Below are 18,232 nucleotides of genomic sequence, written 5' to 3'. Positions count from 1 at the left end.
CCCACCACGGGAGAGGCTCCCCTACGATGGTCTTTGAAAAGAGCAGTTCCCTTACATTGTGCCCGAAAAACCACGTGATGGTGTGTTTTCAAGGTCAGGTGTCTTTACTTGAACGTGTGCGGGACCACTTCCCTGACACTGGAAACCCGGAGACCAGCAGGCGTGCCCAGCGCCGCCTCACTCCTGGGAGGACTCCGGGGACCGTGCTCGTGTCTGGCACAAACCCGCTGTGCGGGCCACGCACCACACTGAGCAGGGAGCGTCGGAACACGTGCACCCGTGTCCTTCCCAAGAGTTGACAGTGGAGCAGAGACCACCGAAGTGGAGACACCCACACGGGAGCCGCACGGCCGTCGCTGCCCGTCGCCCCCGCCTGCGACAGCTGTCCCCAGTGCTGGCCTGAAGCTTCGGAGCCGGAATCCGTGTCTGCCGTGGAATCCAGTCCCAGGCTCTGGACACAACGGCAGCACCTCCTCGCCCCGTCATCACCATGTGCCCACGCCGTCTGCGCAGCCGTGCGGCCCCCGCCCCCATGGGAGTCCAGCTCCCGTGCAGCTCACTGAGCAGGCCCTCGCCTGTGTGCTCGTGGTGTGAGAACAGCATGGCAGCCCAGAGGCGGATCGAGGAGAAGGCCTCCCGCGGCCCAAGCCCCGGGATGCAGCGTCGTGCACGCGCATGGGCTCTGCTTTGCAGGCCCGACCTCCGTGCATACGGCCAGCGGCTGGTCCCGTCGCTCGCCTTCGTGGCTCCCGTGCTGCAGAGCTCATCTCTGGCCAGATGCTCTCCCTACCCCCTTGGACAAATGCTGGTTGTTGTGCGTGGGTGGGTCCCCGGTGACCCTGGCCCCTGAGCTTCTGGTGCCGTGCGTGGGGCAGGGCGTCCGCGGTGAGTGCTGCTGCACGGGCCTGGGCTCGCAGTGCGGGGCCTGTCTGCGAAAGGCCCGGCCTCCTGCTGCGTGTCCGTGTGCCGGGAAAGGCTAAGAATCACGGCTCCGAAGGGCCCCGCCCACGGGGAACGACGGGGCGGCTGCAGGAGCAGCCTCACCGGCGAGGGCACGTCGTCCGGATGGGCTCCCCCAGCGACGGCACAGCCTGCGTCCCGCAAGAGCTGGCATGAGTCACCCCGTCACTGTCAAGAACTACACCATCGACCAGCGCGACTAGACTCGAATGTCAGACCGTGTTCTGCTTTCCAAGAAGAGACGGGCCGTGGGAACGTGAGCGGTGACGGGGCCGGGACTGAGCACGCCGTCCGCTCGGCCAGAAGCTGGCGCAGGCTCCCTGCCTCTGCCCTCGGCTGGGCTTCCGGGATGAGCCCGCCGGCAGTGCTGCTTTCCAAGAAGAGACGGCCGTGGGAACGTGAGCGGTGACGGGGCCGGGACTGAGCACGCCGTCCACTCGGCCAGAAGCTGGCGCAGGCTCCCTGCCTCTGCCCTCGGCTGGGCTTCCGGGATGAGCCCGCCGGCAGTGCTGCTTTCCAAGAAGAGACGGGCTGTGGGAACGTGAGCGGTGACGGGGCCGGGACTGAGCACGCCGTCCGCTCGGCCAGAAGCTGGCGCAGGCTCCCTGCCTCTGCCCTCGGCTGGCCTTCCGGGATGAGCCCGCCGGCAGTGCTGCTTTCCAAGAAGAGACGGGCTGTGGGAACGTGAGCGGTGACGGGGCCGGGACTGAGCACGCCGTCCGCTCGGCCAGAAGCTGGCGCAGGCTCCCTGCCTCTGCCCTCGGCTGGCCTTCCGGGGGGTGAGCCCGCCGGCAGTGGGCCCCCTCCGGCCTCTCCCAGCTCCCCGTTCCTCTGACCGCCTCTCCTCGCTGCCTGCAGAGCATGTTGAGAACTGGGGTCTCCCGGCCAGTGCGGGTCCATTTGCATGTGGAAATTCAAGGGGTCCATGAAGCAGTCAATCACAAGTGATCACAGTGTTTTACTTGCTGTCCCCAAGCTCTGGATCAAAAGTGACCTCTTGGACCGGCTTCCATGTCCAGCTGCTGTTTCCCTGCAGGGCCCCTGGCACAGGCCTTTCCCTTGGTTCAGTTTCACCTCCGAAAACAGCTGGCCCATGGCCTGCCTTACCTGTCCAGGTAAGGCCACAGGTGGGAGCATTCTTCAGGAGTGTCCGTGTCACCGAGCCCTGCCCACATATGCTTCCCACCCACTAATGGTCCTGAGCTCAAAGGAGGGAGGGAGGCGCCAGGAAGGCCGCGCTGCCCGTCCAGACTTCCTCTCAGGCTGCGGGGAGGCTCCTCTGCCCTTGCCTTCCCAGGGAGCCCTCCCCGAGCAGAGCTCACCCCCCAGCGTCCCTCTGAAGCAGGCGCTTGCTCTCCGCGGCTCACTGCCCCAGACTCGTCCCCTCGCGCTGTCCCAGCGGTGTTCACGGCCGGCCGGTTCTCCCTGTGGGAGGCTCAGTGCGGTGCTGACGGTGTGGCTGTCAGCGTGGAGATGAGAGCCCAGGAGCCCTCCCTGCGTGTGACACTCAGCACACTGCAGGCTGCCGGGTCCCCAGAGCCCTCAGCAAAAGGCCTCCCACCAGAGGGACAGGGCCTTCTGAGCCTTGGGGTGCTCGTGCCGAAGTGTCGAGAAGCTGCCATGCGGAAGGTCTAGGGACGAGGAGTCCCTGAGAGTCAGGAGGGACCTACATTTCTTCATGAAGCGGTCCCACAGATCAGAACGCTGACGTGTGTAGATGGCGGTGGTGCAGCCACACCCGTCGGGGAGGGCTGGTGGGAGGCAGACCTGGCAAGGGTTTCCCTCCTCTCTGGAGGCGGCTAGATGGGGCTTTAAGCACAGGCCCATCGTAACCTCAAATCCAGTGCTTCACAGACAGGTGTTTGCTTCTCGTCCCCTTGCAGCCTGAGGTGAGTGCGGGGGCTCAGGCATCCCGGGCTGGGCCGGCGCCCTGTGCGCTCACCTGTGGGGCTCATCCCCACCCTCCCCTGTGCGGCATCTGAAGCATCTTATCTGTGCAGCTGGGATGTGGTCTCCAGCCGGGGGTGCTGCCGGGGTACAGGTAGCGGCTCAACTTTAAACCCAGAGGGCCGTGCTCACCTGTGCTCGGTTTGGCCGGCAGCTGCCACGCCGGCCCAGGCGACCCCGTGCTCCGCGAGTGGGCTTTCTGCAGAGCTCACCTGTGACGGCATGTTTCAGGCCGGTGCCCAGAGCACCTCCCTCCTCGCGCACAGACCGGAGCCTGGAGGTCCCCAGTGGGTGCGCCGCCAAGGAAGTCAGAACACTCGCCGGGAATAAATAATTTACTTCAAGTTATCACATCCTTGGGTAGTGATGGAGAAGTTGAATTTTTAGCAGGGGAAGAAAGGAGCAGAGCGTCACAAAAACCGAGGTCAGAACAGTAACACCCATCCCACTGGCCTCTGGTGGGGCCTGCTGACTGCTCAGAGCCTGTTTAATTCCGATGCGAAGCCACCAGGGAGGCGTCCCTCACGTCCGATTCGGCCCGTCCAGAACCCTTGCTTTTCCCAGCGGTAGTGCCCTGCGCCTCCTGGGCCCAGCAAGGGCGCCCGGCCAGCTGATGGAGCGCGCAGACGGAGGCTGTGCTCCTGGGAGGCCTGCCCGGCCCACTGCCTCGGTGGCTGCTGTCGGGGGCCTGTTTCCTGAGAACCCCAGCTCTTGCCCGGTGGTGGCACGTTTTCCAGGTGGCGACTCACCTGAGCCGCTCTCTCCGACAGCCCCTCGCTCCGGCTGCCGGGCGGGGGAGGGGGGGCCGAGACTGAAGTGAGCCTGTCCCGCCTCCCAGATGGCTCTGGACGCCCCGAGCCTGCCTCGCTCCCTGGGACGCAGCTGTGGAGTGCAGGTGCTGGTGCCAGACGCAGGCCCCAGCCAGCCCTAGGGCTCCATTTCCACTTTCCCTCAGTGAGAACCCCCAGTTAAGACACTGGGTTTCTTTTGACTTGACCCTGGAAAACGTAACCCGTTTTATCAACTGAGAAACGCTCATCAGAGAACACGATTACTGTGCCACATAACCTCAGACTTCAGTGGGAACTCCGAGGTCCTCGGCCTGACCCTCTTCCCTCGTAACAACAACCAGCCAAAGGCCCAGAGGTGACCAGCATGCCCTGTGCCGGCTGTGAGCTCCCCTCACCCTGCCCAGGGTTGCTGCTCCTCCGCCGGCTGGTGTTCGCGTTGGACTGTGCCGTTATCAGTAGGTCTTGGGTGTCCTACAGCCTCCCCTCCCCTCCTGCCCTGTGAAGACTGGACACAGTTCCTTTGCTCTCGCTCAGCTGTGCCCCTCCGTCGGCCCCGAGCAGCTTCTCTGCATTGCTCCCCACAGTCTGCATGGCACCCTGCCCATGGCTTCCTTTCACGTGGCCAGTCTCCCCTGAGCCTGTCCTGGGCGCTCTCTGCAGGAAAAGGTGGACCAGGTGGGGGCCAGCCCTTGGGAGCTGTCACACTGGTCAGGTTGTCACCGCCGTGGTGGGTACAGCTTCACCAGGTTTGTTGCTCTGGACAGGACGGGAGGCACCGTCCGAGGCGGCTGCTGTGGTCTCTGCCTGGCTGCCTGCTGCCTAGGAAGCTCTGTCTAAGCCCTCCAGGACCTCAGAAAACTGGGGGCCTTTTTGGTGGGTTGTAATTCTTCCCACCTCGTGCTTTGATGAGATGGGCTGACCAGCCCTGTGGAGCTGAGGTGCAGGAGGTGTGCTCCCAGAGGTGCCCACGCCCCTCGCGCCTGCCCTGCCCCGCCCCTGAGGTGCTCCTGCCGCTACACCTTCTGACACCTGAAGCTGCACCATTTTACCTGGTTGAATTCAAGGAGTCTTTGTGGGCCTTAATTGCAGTAAATGACTCTGCTCATCTCCTAAGGAAGAGTAAATGTCTGCCCCCACCCCCTGGCCGACCACCTGCCTGCAGTCTGGCCCTGAGGGCCTGTGGGGCTGTTCCTGGCGGGTGTGAGGATCTCCCCGATTGCCTCTTAATTAGATGGTGGGGGAAGGGCCTGCTCCTGAGAAGGGGCCCATCTGGAGGAAATGAGCAATTTCATGTTTGAATAATGGAAACGTGTTCTTTGGTCTTTTTGTTCATCTTAATTTTTTACTGTTTCCTGGATGTCTGTGCTTTTCCATCTGTCTTGATCCCGTACGAAGCCACCGTGGAAAGGCCTCCCCCACACGCAGCTCGGTTTCCAGGCTGCTGTGCTGGAATGGAAGCCGGGTAGGGTGTCCCTGTCCCCACGGGAGCCTGTTCCCCAAGGGAGGGACGCAGGTGCACCTCTGGGGAGGCGGCGGCAGCATCCCTATAGAACTGATGTGTCCTGCACAGCAGGGAGCGGCTCTGGGTTCCTCCACCAGCACTCTGCCAGCCACTGCTGTCCCCGAGTCATGTGGGTGGGGCCCCGGTCAGACCACTCGGGACAGGTGCTGGCTGGTTGTAGAGGTGGGGCAGCGGGCACTTGGGGGTGGGGGGCCCACAGGCGAACCTCCTTTCTCTGGGCCTCACACGGGCCCATTCCTGATTTCGTGCATGGCCTGACCCTGGCATCCCATGGTGTGTTTGTGACATTGCCCAGCCACCCTGGTGGCACAGCTGCACCCTCAGCTCGGGCAGGCTGCCCTGTTAGGGCCACTCAAGTTGGGCATAAACTGCATTGGAAAGTGGGACCAGTCCCTTTGTTGTTCCCAAGCTTTTTCTCATTTCAGTTTGAAGACAAAGACGTAACAGACAAAGGGGTCTTAGCATGCTGCCCGCCGCGGTTCCTGCTCCTCTGCCCCTCCAGGGCCATGGCCTGGCCAGGCTGAGCTGCCCGAGCAGCCGCTGCTCTGCTGTGTCCGGGACCCTGCTGGGAGCTGGTCAGTGATGCCCTGGTGTTCTGCTCTCTCCCCAGGCAAGCCTGGGACCTCGCCGTGGACATCTGCCTCTCCCAGCTGCCCACCATCATCGAGGAGGGCACTGCGTTTCGGGTGAGTCCCTCCAGGCGCCCTGTGTGGCCCGATGCTGCGGCTGCTTCACTGACCTGGTCTGCAAAGCACCCATCAGGTGTGGTGCCCAGGACTCTCGGTGTCGTGCACCTGCCTGCATTTAGCCAGAGCTTAAAAGATGCACCCACCAGGGGCTCAGAGTTAGATATAAGGTGCTCAGCTGGAGGACATACTGTCTACTGCAGCATTGCTGTGGTCATCTGCTTTCACTGTGTGGCATTGTGGGTCCAGACCTGGCCCAGGGAAGATCTGGGCCCCGGACCACCTTTCGTGGGTGGGAGTCTGGTGTCCTTGCATCACCAGGTCTGTTGGTGACCTGCCTGATCCCCACTGCAGCCCGGCTAGTGGGTGCTGCAGACAGTCTGAGCTGCTCCTGCCACAGTGTGGGTGTCTCACGCTCTCTGTCCTCACCGGTGAGACCTTCCACCCCCACCCCCAGCAACTGCGGTTCATCCGAAAGGGAATTTCACTGAGCTGCTGTCCGGAGCTTATTCCCCACCGTCGGTGCCGCTCTGTGGTGTCACGTTTTCCTTTGGGTCCTCCTTTGTGAGCTGCTTGTTGAAGTCTTCTGATCACGTTTCTCCACTCTTACCCGTTTCCCACTGGTGTCCGCTGCTTCGGGGCGTCCCGGACACACGTCCTTTGTCCCGCTGTGGATTCCTCTCCAGGCGCGGCGTGGTGACAATGAGTCCCCTCCCTCCGTCGCCTTACAGCATAAACAGTGCTGCCGACCTTGCTCTGTGCTGCTGGCTCTTCCCGGGCTTTGCCGTCTTGTAGCTGGAAGCTGCCCCGTCTCCTTTCTGTCGCCTGGCCCCCGTCCCTCGGTGACCGCCCACCAGCGCACTGTAAATAGTATCTTTTGAAAGTTTCACTTTCTATTTTCTCTTTCTTTGCCTGTGTACTGGTTACAAGTGGCTTTATGTAACAACTTTATTAAGTTCACTTCCCTGTTCCAACAACTTTCCTATAAGCCATTGGCCTCGTCTCAAAGCTGAAGGGGAGCTCATCACCTGTGCCATCCCCCAGAGCCCGCCATGGGCAGGGACAGACTCTCTCACAGCGTGGCAACTGCTGGTGGAGGCGGACGGGCGAGGGCGGCCAAGGGCGGTTGTCCTTTGTGTCCTTTTACACAGTGAGGTCGTCCATAAGTAGCAAGTGTCTCACTTCCCCGCCAAGATGGACACACGCCCGTCTGGGTGTGTTTGGAGCAGGACGTGTGCAGAGGGGGCCAGCTTCCGTCTGTCATGACGCTGACAGCCAGGCCAATGGTTGGCCCGGGGGTCAAGCGTGGCTCTTCGTACCCACCACTGGCCTACCCGCCCTGTCCATTGCACTTGGTGTCTGTTCTCGGCCCCTGTCTGTGTGAGCTGTGGCGGGCAGCAGAGCAGAGCTGCCCTGAGAGGCCCTGGCCACGTGGCCACGTGACTCAGCCTGAGCCCACCACGTGTGTGCGCTGTTCTCCAGGACACGCATCGAGCTCCGTTTTCTCCCCCAAGAATCAGCTCAGTAGCTCTGACATACCTCTGTACCCGGGAGGTGGGGTCCGCTCTGTGGGCCACTCCCGAGAGCCCGGGTGGGTGTCACTTAGGAGGCTGGGGACGCCCTGGGCGTCAGCTCACTGCTCTAGAAACACGACAGCCTCAAGGCACGCTCCACCGAGAGGCTTTTCCTTCTCCGTCCTGCCGGGGGCAGTCAGGAGCCTTAGAGCCCTCCGCTCAGAGCCATCGTTCCCTCCGGCAGAAATGAACGTGAAGGGAGGGAGAGGCCTGGGATCACTGGGTCGCCGACGCCCTCCCAGCCCCAGGTCCTCGGTGTGCCTGGGTCTCTCGCTGTGGGAGGGAGCTCTCAACAAGGCTGCCTGTTTGGAGCCCGTTCATGGACGATTCACACTCAGAGAGGGAATCACCGCGGGCTCCGTTCCAGTCCAGTCTGCCCTGCGGTGTGACAGGCTTGCTGTGAGCTGACTGCAAGAATGTGAATTCTAAGCAGTGACTTCTCCTCTGAATTCTCACACGGTACACTTTTCACGAGGGCCACAGCACTCTGACCGCCAGGCCCGCCGCGGAAGGCGTGGAGTCTAGGCCTGGAGCGTGGCTCACAAATACGCTGAGGGCCCTCCGCGCTCAGGTCCACATGACCTGCACCCTGGCCGTCCCGCCTCCTCCCGCCCCTGCCCCAGGGGAGCCGACAGCGGCAGACAGGAGAGTGCAGGGGGCAGAGCTCTGTGTTTGGAATTCTCGTTTGGGCTCGGGCAGCAGGACACAGTTAGTGAACATAATTCTGGGGCAGAAGGCCCCAGCGGCCCTTTTCCTCGGCTGCCCAGAGCTCCTTCCCGGCTGAGCCCCTCCGGCCAGGCCCCTCTGCAGCCTGCCTCTCCTGTGCGCGCTGCCGTTCCCTGCACAGGCCCCGTGAGGACGGGCCGGGCCAGCCTCCACGCTCCAGGCTGCAGGCGAGCTTGGCCTTCGCGCGCCCTGACCCCAGGCCAGGTCCATCCTTCTCAGGTCCCCTCTGCTCCCTGTCCACTCCGCACCCGCTCCTGGGCTGGACCAGGAAACGCTGTGACCTGCTGCGCGGCCTGTCGGCCTGACGGCCGCCCTGCCCTCGTTCCTGCTGTTCCATCTCGGTTCCACTGCTCCCGCCCAGCACCTTCCTGACGCCATCCCCACCTCACTGGGACCAGGAGCATGGCGAGCCCTGGTACCCTCTTCTGCGTCTGTCCGCCAGACCCACAGCCAGGGCGGCACCACAGCCTTCGTCCTGCACGGGCAGTGTCCTCACCCAGGCCCTCTCCCCAGCGTACAGATAAGGGCCATCCAACATCTCTGCACTCGAGTTCCCACTCCGCCCCTTCCCCTGCAGGCCAACTGCGTCCTCTCCTCCTCTGCGGCCAGTTTCCTCCAAAGACCTGTGCACCTGCCTCTCTGCATCGTCTCCCACTTGAGCCCCTCTAGCCCAGGACAGTCCTCGGTGGTCCTGGGGCCTCCGTGTGGCTCCGCCGGGCAGGCAGTTCTGGGTCTGAGTCTTGGACTCTGCCACCATTCCCCCTTGAACACCGCCCTCCTGTGCCTCCTGCTCTCCTCTGCCGGTCTTGGCCATGCTGGTTCCACCTCCCCTCCGTGGCCTCTACCCCTGGGGGTGCTGCAGGCCCCGCTGCTGTCTTCTTGCCCAACCTCCCTCCTCAGGTGTGGGCCCATGTGGCCCACCGCCCGCCTCATGTCTTCACTCAGTGTCCTGTCAGCGTCTCACACTCGCCTTGGCCACGGCGAATGCCTCCCCTCCCCTCCCCTTCCCTCCCCTCCCCGACACACTTCCCCCCAACCTGTCACCCCCTTCCCGGGGCTCAGGCTGAGCCGAGTGGGCCATGCCCACACCCAGCCTGCACACAGCACACCAAGGTCCAACCACGTCTCACCACCTGCTCTGCTCCTGCCAGGCCCTGTAGAGTGGGGACTGCGTGGAAGGTGGGAGCGTGGGACAAGGGAGGGCGGGTCCCTGACCGAGGTCCCTCTGCCTGTCCTACAGCACAGCCCGTTCTTTGCTGAGCAGCTGACCGCCTTCCAGGTGTGGCTGACGATGGGCGTGGAGAACAGGAGCCCCCCTGAGCAGCTCCCCATCGTCTTACAGGTGAGTGCCCCAGCTCTGGCTGGAGGAGGCTGGGAACCCCGCAGTCTCCTGGGGTGTTTGTCCAGGGGCGTGTGAGCGGGGTGTGGCCAGCCCTCTCACTGCTGTGCCCTGCCCCCGCCCGCCAGCTGGGGAAGTCAGTCACGTGGTGTGCCAGCCGGCACCGGAGCTCAGTGTGCGTGTGTCCCTGCGGGGCTTTCCTGGTGAGGTTGCTGCTCCTCCAGGAAACTGGTAGGGGTTGTAGTCATCTGCCCGTCTCTCCTCACCGCTCGGGGCCTGGGGTGCGAGCCCAGGTCGGCCTCTGAGAAACAGGAGCACGAATCTCTCGTCCTCCCACCAAGGACGCGGCCGCTTCCTTCCTCAGGTGCTCGCTGCGTCGGGAGAGACGCACAGCCACCTCACCGGCCAGCTGCTCTGTCACTGGGGACGTGGCCGCCCCCCCTCCGCTGCTCGGCCCACGGGCTCTGAAGACCACGTGCAGCAGAACCGAGTTTCCCTGGTTCCGGCCCATGTGCCGGGGATGCAGCTGAACTTGAGTCAGGGCAGGGTTGTGGGGCAGCCTCTCCACACGCCGCAGAGCAGCCCAGGCCCTGACGTCGCCCAGCTGTCCTGTGCGGCTTCTGTGCTGGCTGCTTCCTCTGAGCGTGACGAGAACGCAGACATGGCCTCTGTTCCTTTTACGTGCTTCTGGGTCTGCATAGTGCTGTCCTGAGTTTTCAAGTTGAGCTGTGAACACACAGATTTTTAAAACAAATCCAAAAGAAGCAATAATAGCAAAACAAAGAAAACAGACCACTTTGCAGAAGGCAAGGTTTTCCCCTTGGATGAGTGCAGCAAGGTGGCCAGGTGTGAGTGAAGCCGGACAGACTCAGAGACGGCGGTGGCACAGGTTGGAGCCTGTGGCCCTTGCATTGACCTCCCAGCGGGGCCGCGGGGCCGCGGGGCCGCGGGGCCGGCGTTCTCCGGAGCAGGCGCAGTGCTGGGCGCGTGGAGCCCGTTCTTTAGGTCTGGCCAAGATCCTGCTGTAAATGGCTTCCTATCGATGGGTTTTTAATGTTCCATTTACAATCTGCACTCCCTCGGGGCAAGAGAAAACCTGATAAAACCAACTCTGCTGCTGGATTAGGGGAGGGTGACCACAAGAGAAAAGAGGGGCTTTTCCTGCGTGACCTTCCAGGACAGCAGATCCTGCCTCATGCAGGCGCCCAGGCGGGTCCGTGTAGCAAAGAGGGGCGACGGGATTTTCTAGGACAGTGTCGCCTTGCAGGTCGGTGTGGCCTCATGTGAGGAAAACCTCGGCTTCCCTTGCAGCATTTTATTTACAAACAGCTTTTGCTCTGAAAGCACAGGACGGCTGTCCAGGGGTGGCGACCAAGTGGGGGCCGTCCCCGCACCTGGCCTCGTTGGCCCGGGTGCTGGCCTGCAGGTGAGCCTGCCCGTGAGCAGCCCGCGAGGTGAGTGCGTGTGGATGCCGTGGCCCCTGAGCCGACGGGCGTGCGTCTCCAGGGTGGGCCTGTGGCCCACTCCGCTCCCAGCGTGTGCCTCTGTGCTTCCACAGGTCAGGGCGTCTACAGTGTTTTCTCGGGTATATGTACACACAGAAGTCAGTCCTTACTGTAAAAGTAACTCATGTTGGGCTTCAACTTTTTCAAACTGAATCAGCAGAAGGAATCAGGACAGTGTCGTGTTTTAAAAGAACACCTTTGGCATTTCCCAGGACCCTTTGGTGAGGATGCCCCTGCGTCGCCAAGGCCCTCTGTCGCCAGGGCTGCCGATGGGCGCCGCCAACCTAAAGGCGCTCCTCCGACATGGGCAGCAGCGGGGGACCGCCCGGCACCGTGGTGCTTGCGACTCGAGCCTTTCCTGTCCGCATCCGTAACTGAGCCTTCTGCTGGCGGTGCCCACGGAGAACACGCACGAGCCCCGAGCCGCCCTGTTTACCTTCAGAAACAGAGCTTCATTCCTAGTGGTGGTTCATAGAACAAAAACCCAAAGTCGGAGTCAAGCCTGGACGTGTCCAATGTCTGATTTTTGACAGTTGTCCACTTTCACAAACCAGTAAACAGGAGGCCCAGCAGCTGGTCACTGAGAAACGGGGACTTCGGGCAACTTGGTTTTCTCTCAAAGCAAACGCAGCTGCTCAGAACACTGCTGAGGACAGAGACGCCGTGACCGTGCGGGATGGCGCCGTGAGCACTTCCTGCGCCCCGTGCTGGGGAGCGGGGAGAGCAGGCCTGATGAGGCTCGCTGGTGGAGGTCACCCTCAGAGGCCACCGTTGGGGAGTGAGAGTCAGGGGGACAGCTGGACTCGGCCCACACTGCTCCCTTGGCCTGCTGTGCAGCCCCATGCCACCTGCGTCATCAGAGCCTCTCCGCCTCTCAACAACCTTCCACTCAGACCTGCGCGCTCAGAGGGTGGAAGTGGGCCTGATCCAGGGGTCTGTCCAGAGCTCCTCCCCTCCCCCCTCTTCTCCTGCCCCCTCCTCTCCACCTCCCCCTCTTTCTTCCTTCTCCTCCTCCCCTTTATCCTCTGTTCCCTGACCCTGGCTGCCTGGCATAGCCCAAGACACCAGCTCTCTAGCTCTCGACTCCTCCCTGGGGTAGCCCCCTGCTGCTCCTCGGAGAGGCCTTCTCAGGGCCCTCCCCCTCCTCCTCTGTCTGCCCCTGTGTGACCCTCCCTGTTCGCCTTCATGGGGGCTGCTCTGACCTGTAGTTCGCTTCCCGTGTCTGTCCTGGGGAAGAGACGGTGCCCACGTCCCGTTGTGCTGCAGTTTCTGCAGCAGGGAGGTGGCAGTGACTCACCTGTCCATCCCTGAGGCAGGGGCTGCTGAGGGGCTGGCGTGGCCCTTGGTCCGCTGGTGCAGCGAGACCCGCAGCACGTCCCTCAGATGGGGTGAGAGACGCAGCCGCGTAGCAGCCGCGGGAGAAGCGGTTGTGCGCAGCGAGCAGTCACCAGTGAACATCCCTGCACGCAGCTACCACGGGGCCAGCACTTTCTGCGGCGCGCTCTGCCCATGCAGGGCTGCAGGGGAGGGGCCTGCCGTCGGTGATGCGTGCAGGGTGCCAAGGAGACCCCGAGTGGCCTGCTTTGCGCCTGCACAGCACCAGAGACACCGCCAGTGACACCTTCTTCTCCCCTCAGGTGCTGCTGAGCCAGGTGCACCGGCTGCGAGCCCTGGACTTGCTGGGGAGGTTCTTGGACCTGGGCCCCTGGGCCGTGAGCCTGGTGCGTGTTTCCTCCGTGTCTCAGTCTGAGAAGCGACACGGCCGTGTGGCCGTGGGTGGCCGTGGGGATGGCCGGTGGCCGTGAGGCCCTGGGAGGACGTCCGCTGCCACAGTGTCGGGTTCGATTTTGCCCTCTTGTCCCATCTGCTTTCCCTGGGTGTCACCTTTGTGGGCAGAAGGTGCTGCCAGCAAGTGGCTCTGCAGGGAGCAGCTCGGCGCTGCCCCAGCCACACCGCACGTTTCCTCCGGAGCCGCCGGGAAGCCCCAGTCTACTCTTTGCTCCGGCCTTGGGCACGATGCCGGAACTCTTCCCTCGTCACTCTGAGGGGAGCAGAGCGGCTGCTGCAAACAGGAAGCGGGCAGAGGTGGAGCCCAGGAGCCGTTGGTTCTGTTCAGAAGGAAGAGGGCTGTGGAGAGGAAGTCTAGGGTGGAGGGGATTCGGGAGACTGTTGATCAGCCACTTAGCTGGTCCGGTTTGCAAATGGGTGGGAAGTGAAGTCTGGGAATTAGCATAGAGCAATCAGACGTTCACGTGAACGTTCTCGCTCCGAAAGAATAGCTGATCCCTTTTTAGGTGGTAACAGTATGTGGACTTGTTTTTACAAGGGAAACCTTGTCTGCAGAGACGAACACTGACTGTTTGCAGGTGGATTACACGGCAGAGCTGTGCTCAGAGCTGGGGGCGGGGCGCGTGGGCAGGAGGAGCCTGGGGGGCGGCTGCGGCTGGGGCGGCTGCTCTCCCTCTAGGGCTGTTTACTCTTCTCCTTACATAACGTCAACAAAGGCTTGTGGCCGAGGGTCCCCCGAAGGAGGAGAAAGTCTGGAGTTAGGGAGGGCGACTTGTCACTGGGTGGGGCCCTCCCAGGCCTGCGCAGTCCTCATGGAGAAGGGGGAAGACGGCAGGGAAGCATGCCTTCCCCTCAGATTTCCCGACACGGCTGGCTTGCCAAACGAAACCTGGCCTCACGGGATTAAGCTGTGCCAGTTGAAAACCGACGTTGTGACAGGCACAGGGTGGCCCGTAGGTGAGGGCCCGACTGCATGAACCAGAGGAACGGACGTTTGTCCCTAGTTAGACACGGCTTTTCACAAGGGACTCAGGCCCTGCCATTGGCCAGCGCCACGCCCTGCACCTGTGCTAGAGGGCGCACTTCACTGGAATTCCAACAGACCTGAGAGGGACAGTGTGGGGCTGATGGGACTGACAGCCCAGCCTCGCAGAAAGGCCCCCCGCCCGCCCAAAGGGGGTTCAGTGCAGAAACTAGGCCCGTGGGAGCCGGAGCTGGAGAGCGGCCTCCCCGCACCAGGCTCTGTCTGCAGGTCTGTCTCGCGTGCACACGTGGCTGGGAGCTCAGTGGACACGTCCTGAGGAGCCAGGCACAGTCCCACACACGAGGGTCACCGTGAGGGGCCTTCCGTGCTATTGTTGGGAGCAAGCCAGGCCACCAGGGCGAGGACAGAGTTCCCGGGACTGGGGCCTCCTGACAGCTTCTAGGGATGAAGTCAGACCAGGGAGCCTGGAGGGAGCCCCTCGCCGAGAGCGAGGCACCGTCGTTCCCATCCCGCTGCCCGTCTGCTGACACCAGTGTCTCGGCCGCCTCCCCAGCAGCACTGCCCTCCCACCGGGCTGCTTGCTCCCTGAGCTGACCTGTCCTCTCCCCTCAGGCCCTGTCGGTGGGCATCTTCCCCTACGTGCTCAAACTGCTGCAGAGCTCGGCGCGGGAGCTGCGGCCCCTGCTCGTCTTCATCTGGGCCAAGATTCTCGCCGTGGACAGCGTGAGTAGTCTGCGTCCTCCCGTGGGCGTGAGGCCCTGCCTGCGTGCTCTGTGTGCCCGGCCCCAAGGGCATGGCTGCTGAGCGTGGGCAGGGCTGCCCAGGGGCTGCTCCTCCCTGCCGCAGACTGACACTTCCTGTCCTGCCTTGTCTCCGGCCTTTCTTCGGGCACAGTGGCCCTCCAGTCCCGTCTTCCAGAAGCCAGTCCCCTTCCTGGCCTGTCACCCTGCCTGCCCCTCCGTAAACCTGGCCACACTTCTTTCAGCCCTGCCTCACCCAGACCCCGTCAGGCTCCTCTGTCTCCCTGGCCCGGCCAGAGGACAGTCCTCGGGCCCCGCCTCACCTATGGGCTCGACCCCATGGCTCTCATGGGCACTTCTCAGCCACACTGCCCAGCCGACAGCTCTTGTCACCCGTCCTCAGGCCTGCTAGCCCCTCACAAAGACCTAGAGCTGTGCCGGAGGCCGCAGGTGACACAGGTCACCATCGCTGCCCGCGGCAGGGCCCCAGCCCAGGGGGGCCGACCATGTGCTGTGAGGCCAGAAGCGCAGGAGGCAGGTGCCAGGAGAGACGCCCGGGGGAGGGGTGTGGGCGGGAGTGTAAGGGCAGGGGGGGCGTGGGGACAGCAGGAGCGAGGGCAGGAGGCAGACGTGGGGGCCGTCGAGGAGAGGGAGATTCATCCAGCCGCTGTGAGGAAGGACTCAGGGTTTCGGAACAAAGGAACCGAGAGCCAAGCTGTGGTTTATGAAAAGTCTGTCCTCGGGGTCAAGATGATAAGGTTAGCCGAGGGAATAGGGAGCCGCCGGGGGTCTGAGGGTGCCTGGGAGGTGGGGCCGAGGGCAAGGAGGGCCCGGTGGATATGGGGGAGATGTTCTTGATTTTGAGCCTGTGCAGGCAGAGGGGCGGCTGTGCAGGTGACAGGTGACCTGGCGAGTGTGGTATGGGAACACTCGGGAGACCATGTGGTGAGGCCCACGGCCTGAGAGCTGGAGATGGGGCCCTCGTCCGCTCTGGGGGAGATGAGCACGAGGGCTGTGCAGGGCTGTCCTCCAGGTCCACACCGCCTGACACCGCTGTGAGCCGCAGCCAGGCCAGCCTTCAGAGCAGACCCCGTCTGGCCTCGCAGGCCCTCCGCAGGTGTCCTCTGACTTCCCTCGACTTCCCGCTCCTCATTTTAGCAGATTCACGTAACTGCATGGAGGGCCTGCGTAATTTCCAAACTGTACATTGTACGGCACAGAAACAGAACCGCAGCGCTCGGGAACTAGTCTGCAGAGTCCCGCGTCAGCCAGCAGCTGTGGGCCAGGCAAGCTGTGTGCATGGCATGTCTGGTCTGGTGAGCGCTGTCGTGAGGACGGTGTCCTCTCCGCTGTCGTCCCTGTTACCTGAGGGCCACTTTCCTGAAGCCTCAGAGTGGGCTTTACTCGGGGTGCCCTGGGGAGCTTGGGGGCCAGGAGCCCCTGTGCCAGCCCTGGTTTCTGCCTCGGAAACCCCCCTGCCTGGGAGGAGGCCAAGTTGCAGCTGGCGTGTCTGTCTGTCTGTCTGGCAGGAGGGAGGCAGCTGTTTGAAATGCCTCCAGGTGGTTATGAGTGTCGTGACAAGCTGAAGGAGAAGCCGGCAAGGCCCTTAAGCCACCCGGGCAGATGGGTCGGGTGCTGGTGGGTGGTGGCGCGTCGCCCTCCTTCGGGTGCAGCGTCAGCCAGTGAGGAGCCAGGCCGTCAGCCAGGAGCTCAGCTGTGTGGCTCACGTCCACCTGCCGCGCAGCTCTGGCAGCTCTGTGGAAAGGGAACCACAGTGTGGACGTGAGAACCTGGAGTCATTGCTGCATTTATCACGGGTCCAGAAAGCACCAGCTCGGAGCCCTTCCCACCCAGGACTCTGGGTGTCTTCCAGGGACACGAGGCTGGCTCAGTCTTAGGGAAGCTATTAGGATGATACACTAGTAAGTAGAAGACACTGGTCTCAGAAAGGATGGAAACTACTCAGCAAAACAAGCCAGGAGCTGCTTTTCTGACGTTCGGAATATCCTCACACCCACCTGAAGCCAGCACTGCACTGCACCCGGAAGAGCGGACACAGTCCCCCTGAGACTGGAGCAAATTGTGGGGCACTGTCACCGCGGCTATACGGAGCAGGACCCGAGGGCAGCGGTGAGCCCTTGGGGTCTGATGGCAGGCTGTGCCCTAGAAGACCCAGCGGACACGGGTGAGCATGGCCTGTGAGGACTCACCGAGGCGGGAGACATACACCAGAATGCAGAACGAGGGGAACAGCCAGTAAGAAGATGAGTGTACCCCGTTTACAGGAGAACCCTAAGTCAAGAGATAAACCAGCTTCCTGAAACACACAGTCAGTCCGGACCGACGAGCACAGTCATGTGCACAGCAGGACTTGCCACCCTGCATGGTCCATGTTCTCTGAGTCTATTTAAACTTCACACAATCCCACCCTGGCCGGTGGTGCTCAGTGGTTAGAGCGTTGGCCCGCAGACCAGAGAGTCCCAGGCTCGGTTCCTGCTAAGGGCACGTACCTTGGTTGCAGTTTGTCCCCGGCCCTGGTTGGGGTTGTGTGGGTGGCAGCCACTCGATGTGTCTCTCTCACATTGATGTTTCTATCTTCCTCCCTCTCTCCCTCCCGCTCTGTCTGAAGATAAATGCAAAAATGTCCTCAGGTGAGGGTGAAAAACAAAAAACAAAACTTCACACAATCCCAGTAAACTTACCAGCAAGCTTTTTTTTAAATCTGAAAGTAGTAAAGCATATTCCAGACATTCTATGGAAAAACAAAAATAAATAACAAGGAACATGCTGAGCAGAAAGAATGCAAGGATCCCCTCCCACCAGATGATACGGCAACCCTGGAGCCTCAGAAATGAGGAGCATCGTGGCACTGGGCGGGGCCAGGCAGGCGGGGCTGTCGAGGGCCCTGAGGCCCATAGGGTCTGGCTTCAGGACAGTACCTGAGAGAGAGGTGGTGTCTGTGCAGAGTGGAGACCCGGCTGTTCCTGTGGTAACTCAGAGCGATGGAACCGCCCCTTCTTGATAAGCCTGAGGGAAAACACCGGGAGCAAAGTTTCAGAGCAGAGCAGAACCTGGCGGGGGAGGGTGCAGTTACCTCCTGTCCCATGAAAAGACTGGCCCGGGCGGAGCAGGAGCTCCTGGGGACCAAGAACGCCAGTGGCCCGGGGGTGGGGGGCACCGCACGCGCACCGCTCTTCACCGCAGGGGGCGCCAGGGAAACCCGCTTTCAGGGCACTGCCGGCCGGCTGGCCGAGGTTCCCGGTGACCTCAGGGCCTCTGTCCGGACCCCAGACGTGCCCCTCCCGACCTGGCAGCGTCACTCTGACCACAGAGCTCGGACCCGCTCGCAGGCAGGCCTCGCAGCAGCCTCTGGGGACAGGAGCCCCGCGACCGCATGTAGGACTGCGGGGCGAGGAGCAGGGGTGGCCGCAGCGCAGGTCTGTGGAGAGCCGGCAGCCAGCCCGCACATCCAGGTGTGCTCACCTAACGCGAACAACGTGGGCAAGGAAGAGTGAGACGCGGACAGGCCGGGCGGCGGTGGAGGGCGAGGCCCGGGAGAAGGAGCCGCTCCGTCTGGACCTTTCTGCAGCCTGGCGATACATTCACAAACCCTGACGCAGCGTTTCCCGCCAGCCCGCGTCCGGCGCCAGGGTATCTAACGTGACTGGC

The 18,232-nt window shown here is 62.6% G+C and overlaps 1 protein-coding gene across 1 annotated transcript in view; it reads left to right on the top strand.

Moving 5' to 3' along the window:
* The window catches only part of RPTOR (regulatory associated protein of MTOR complex 1), a 175,518-nt gene that overhangs the window by 119,742 nt on the left and 37,544 nt on the right, over positions 1–18,232 (top strand). Inside the window, exons 10-13 of the mRNA XM_036267872.1 lie at positions 5,831–5,906; positions 9,447–9,548; positions 12,688–12,771; positions 14,436–14,546. Of these exons, the coding sequence (XP_036123765.1) occupies positions 5,831–5,906; positions 9,447–9,548; positions 12,688–12,771; positions 14,436–14,546 (373 nt within the window). The remainder of the gene's footprint in view (positions 1–5,830; positions 5,907–9,446; positions 9,549–12,687; positions 12,772–14,435; positions 14,547–18,232) is intronic.

This window comes from Molossus molossus, unplaced genomic scaffold (genome assembly GCF_014108415.1).
Source record: "Molossus molossus isolate mMolMol1 unplaced genomic scaffold, mMolMol1.p scaffold_m16_p_19, whole genome shotgun sequence".
In the NCBI taxonomy this organism is placed as follows: Eukaryota; Metazoa; Chordata; class Mammalia; order Chiroptera; family Molossidae; genus Molossus; species Molossus molossus.
Note: the sequence above shows the minus strand (reverse complement) of the source record. Positions and strands in the feature narration are given on the sequence as shown.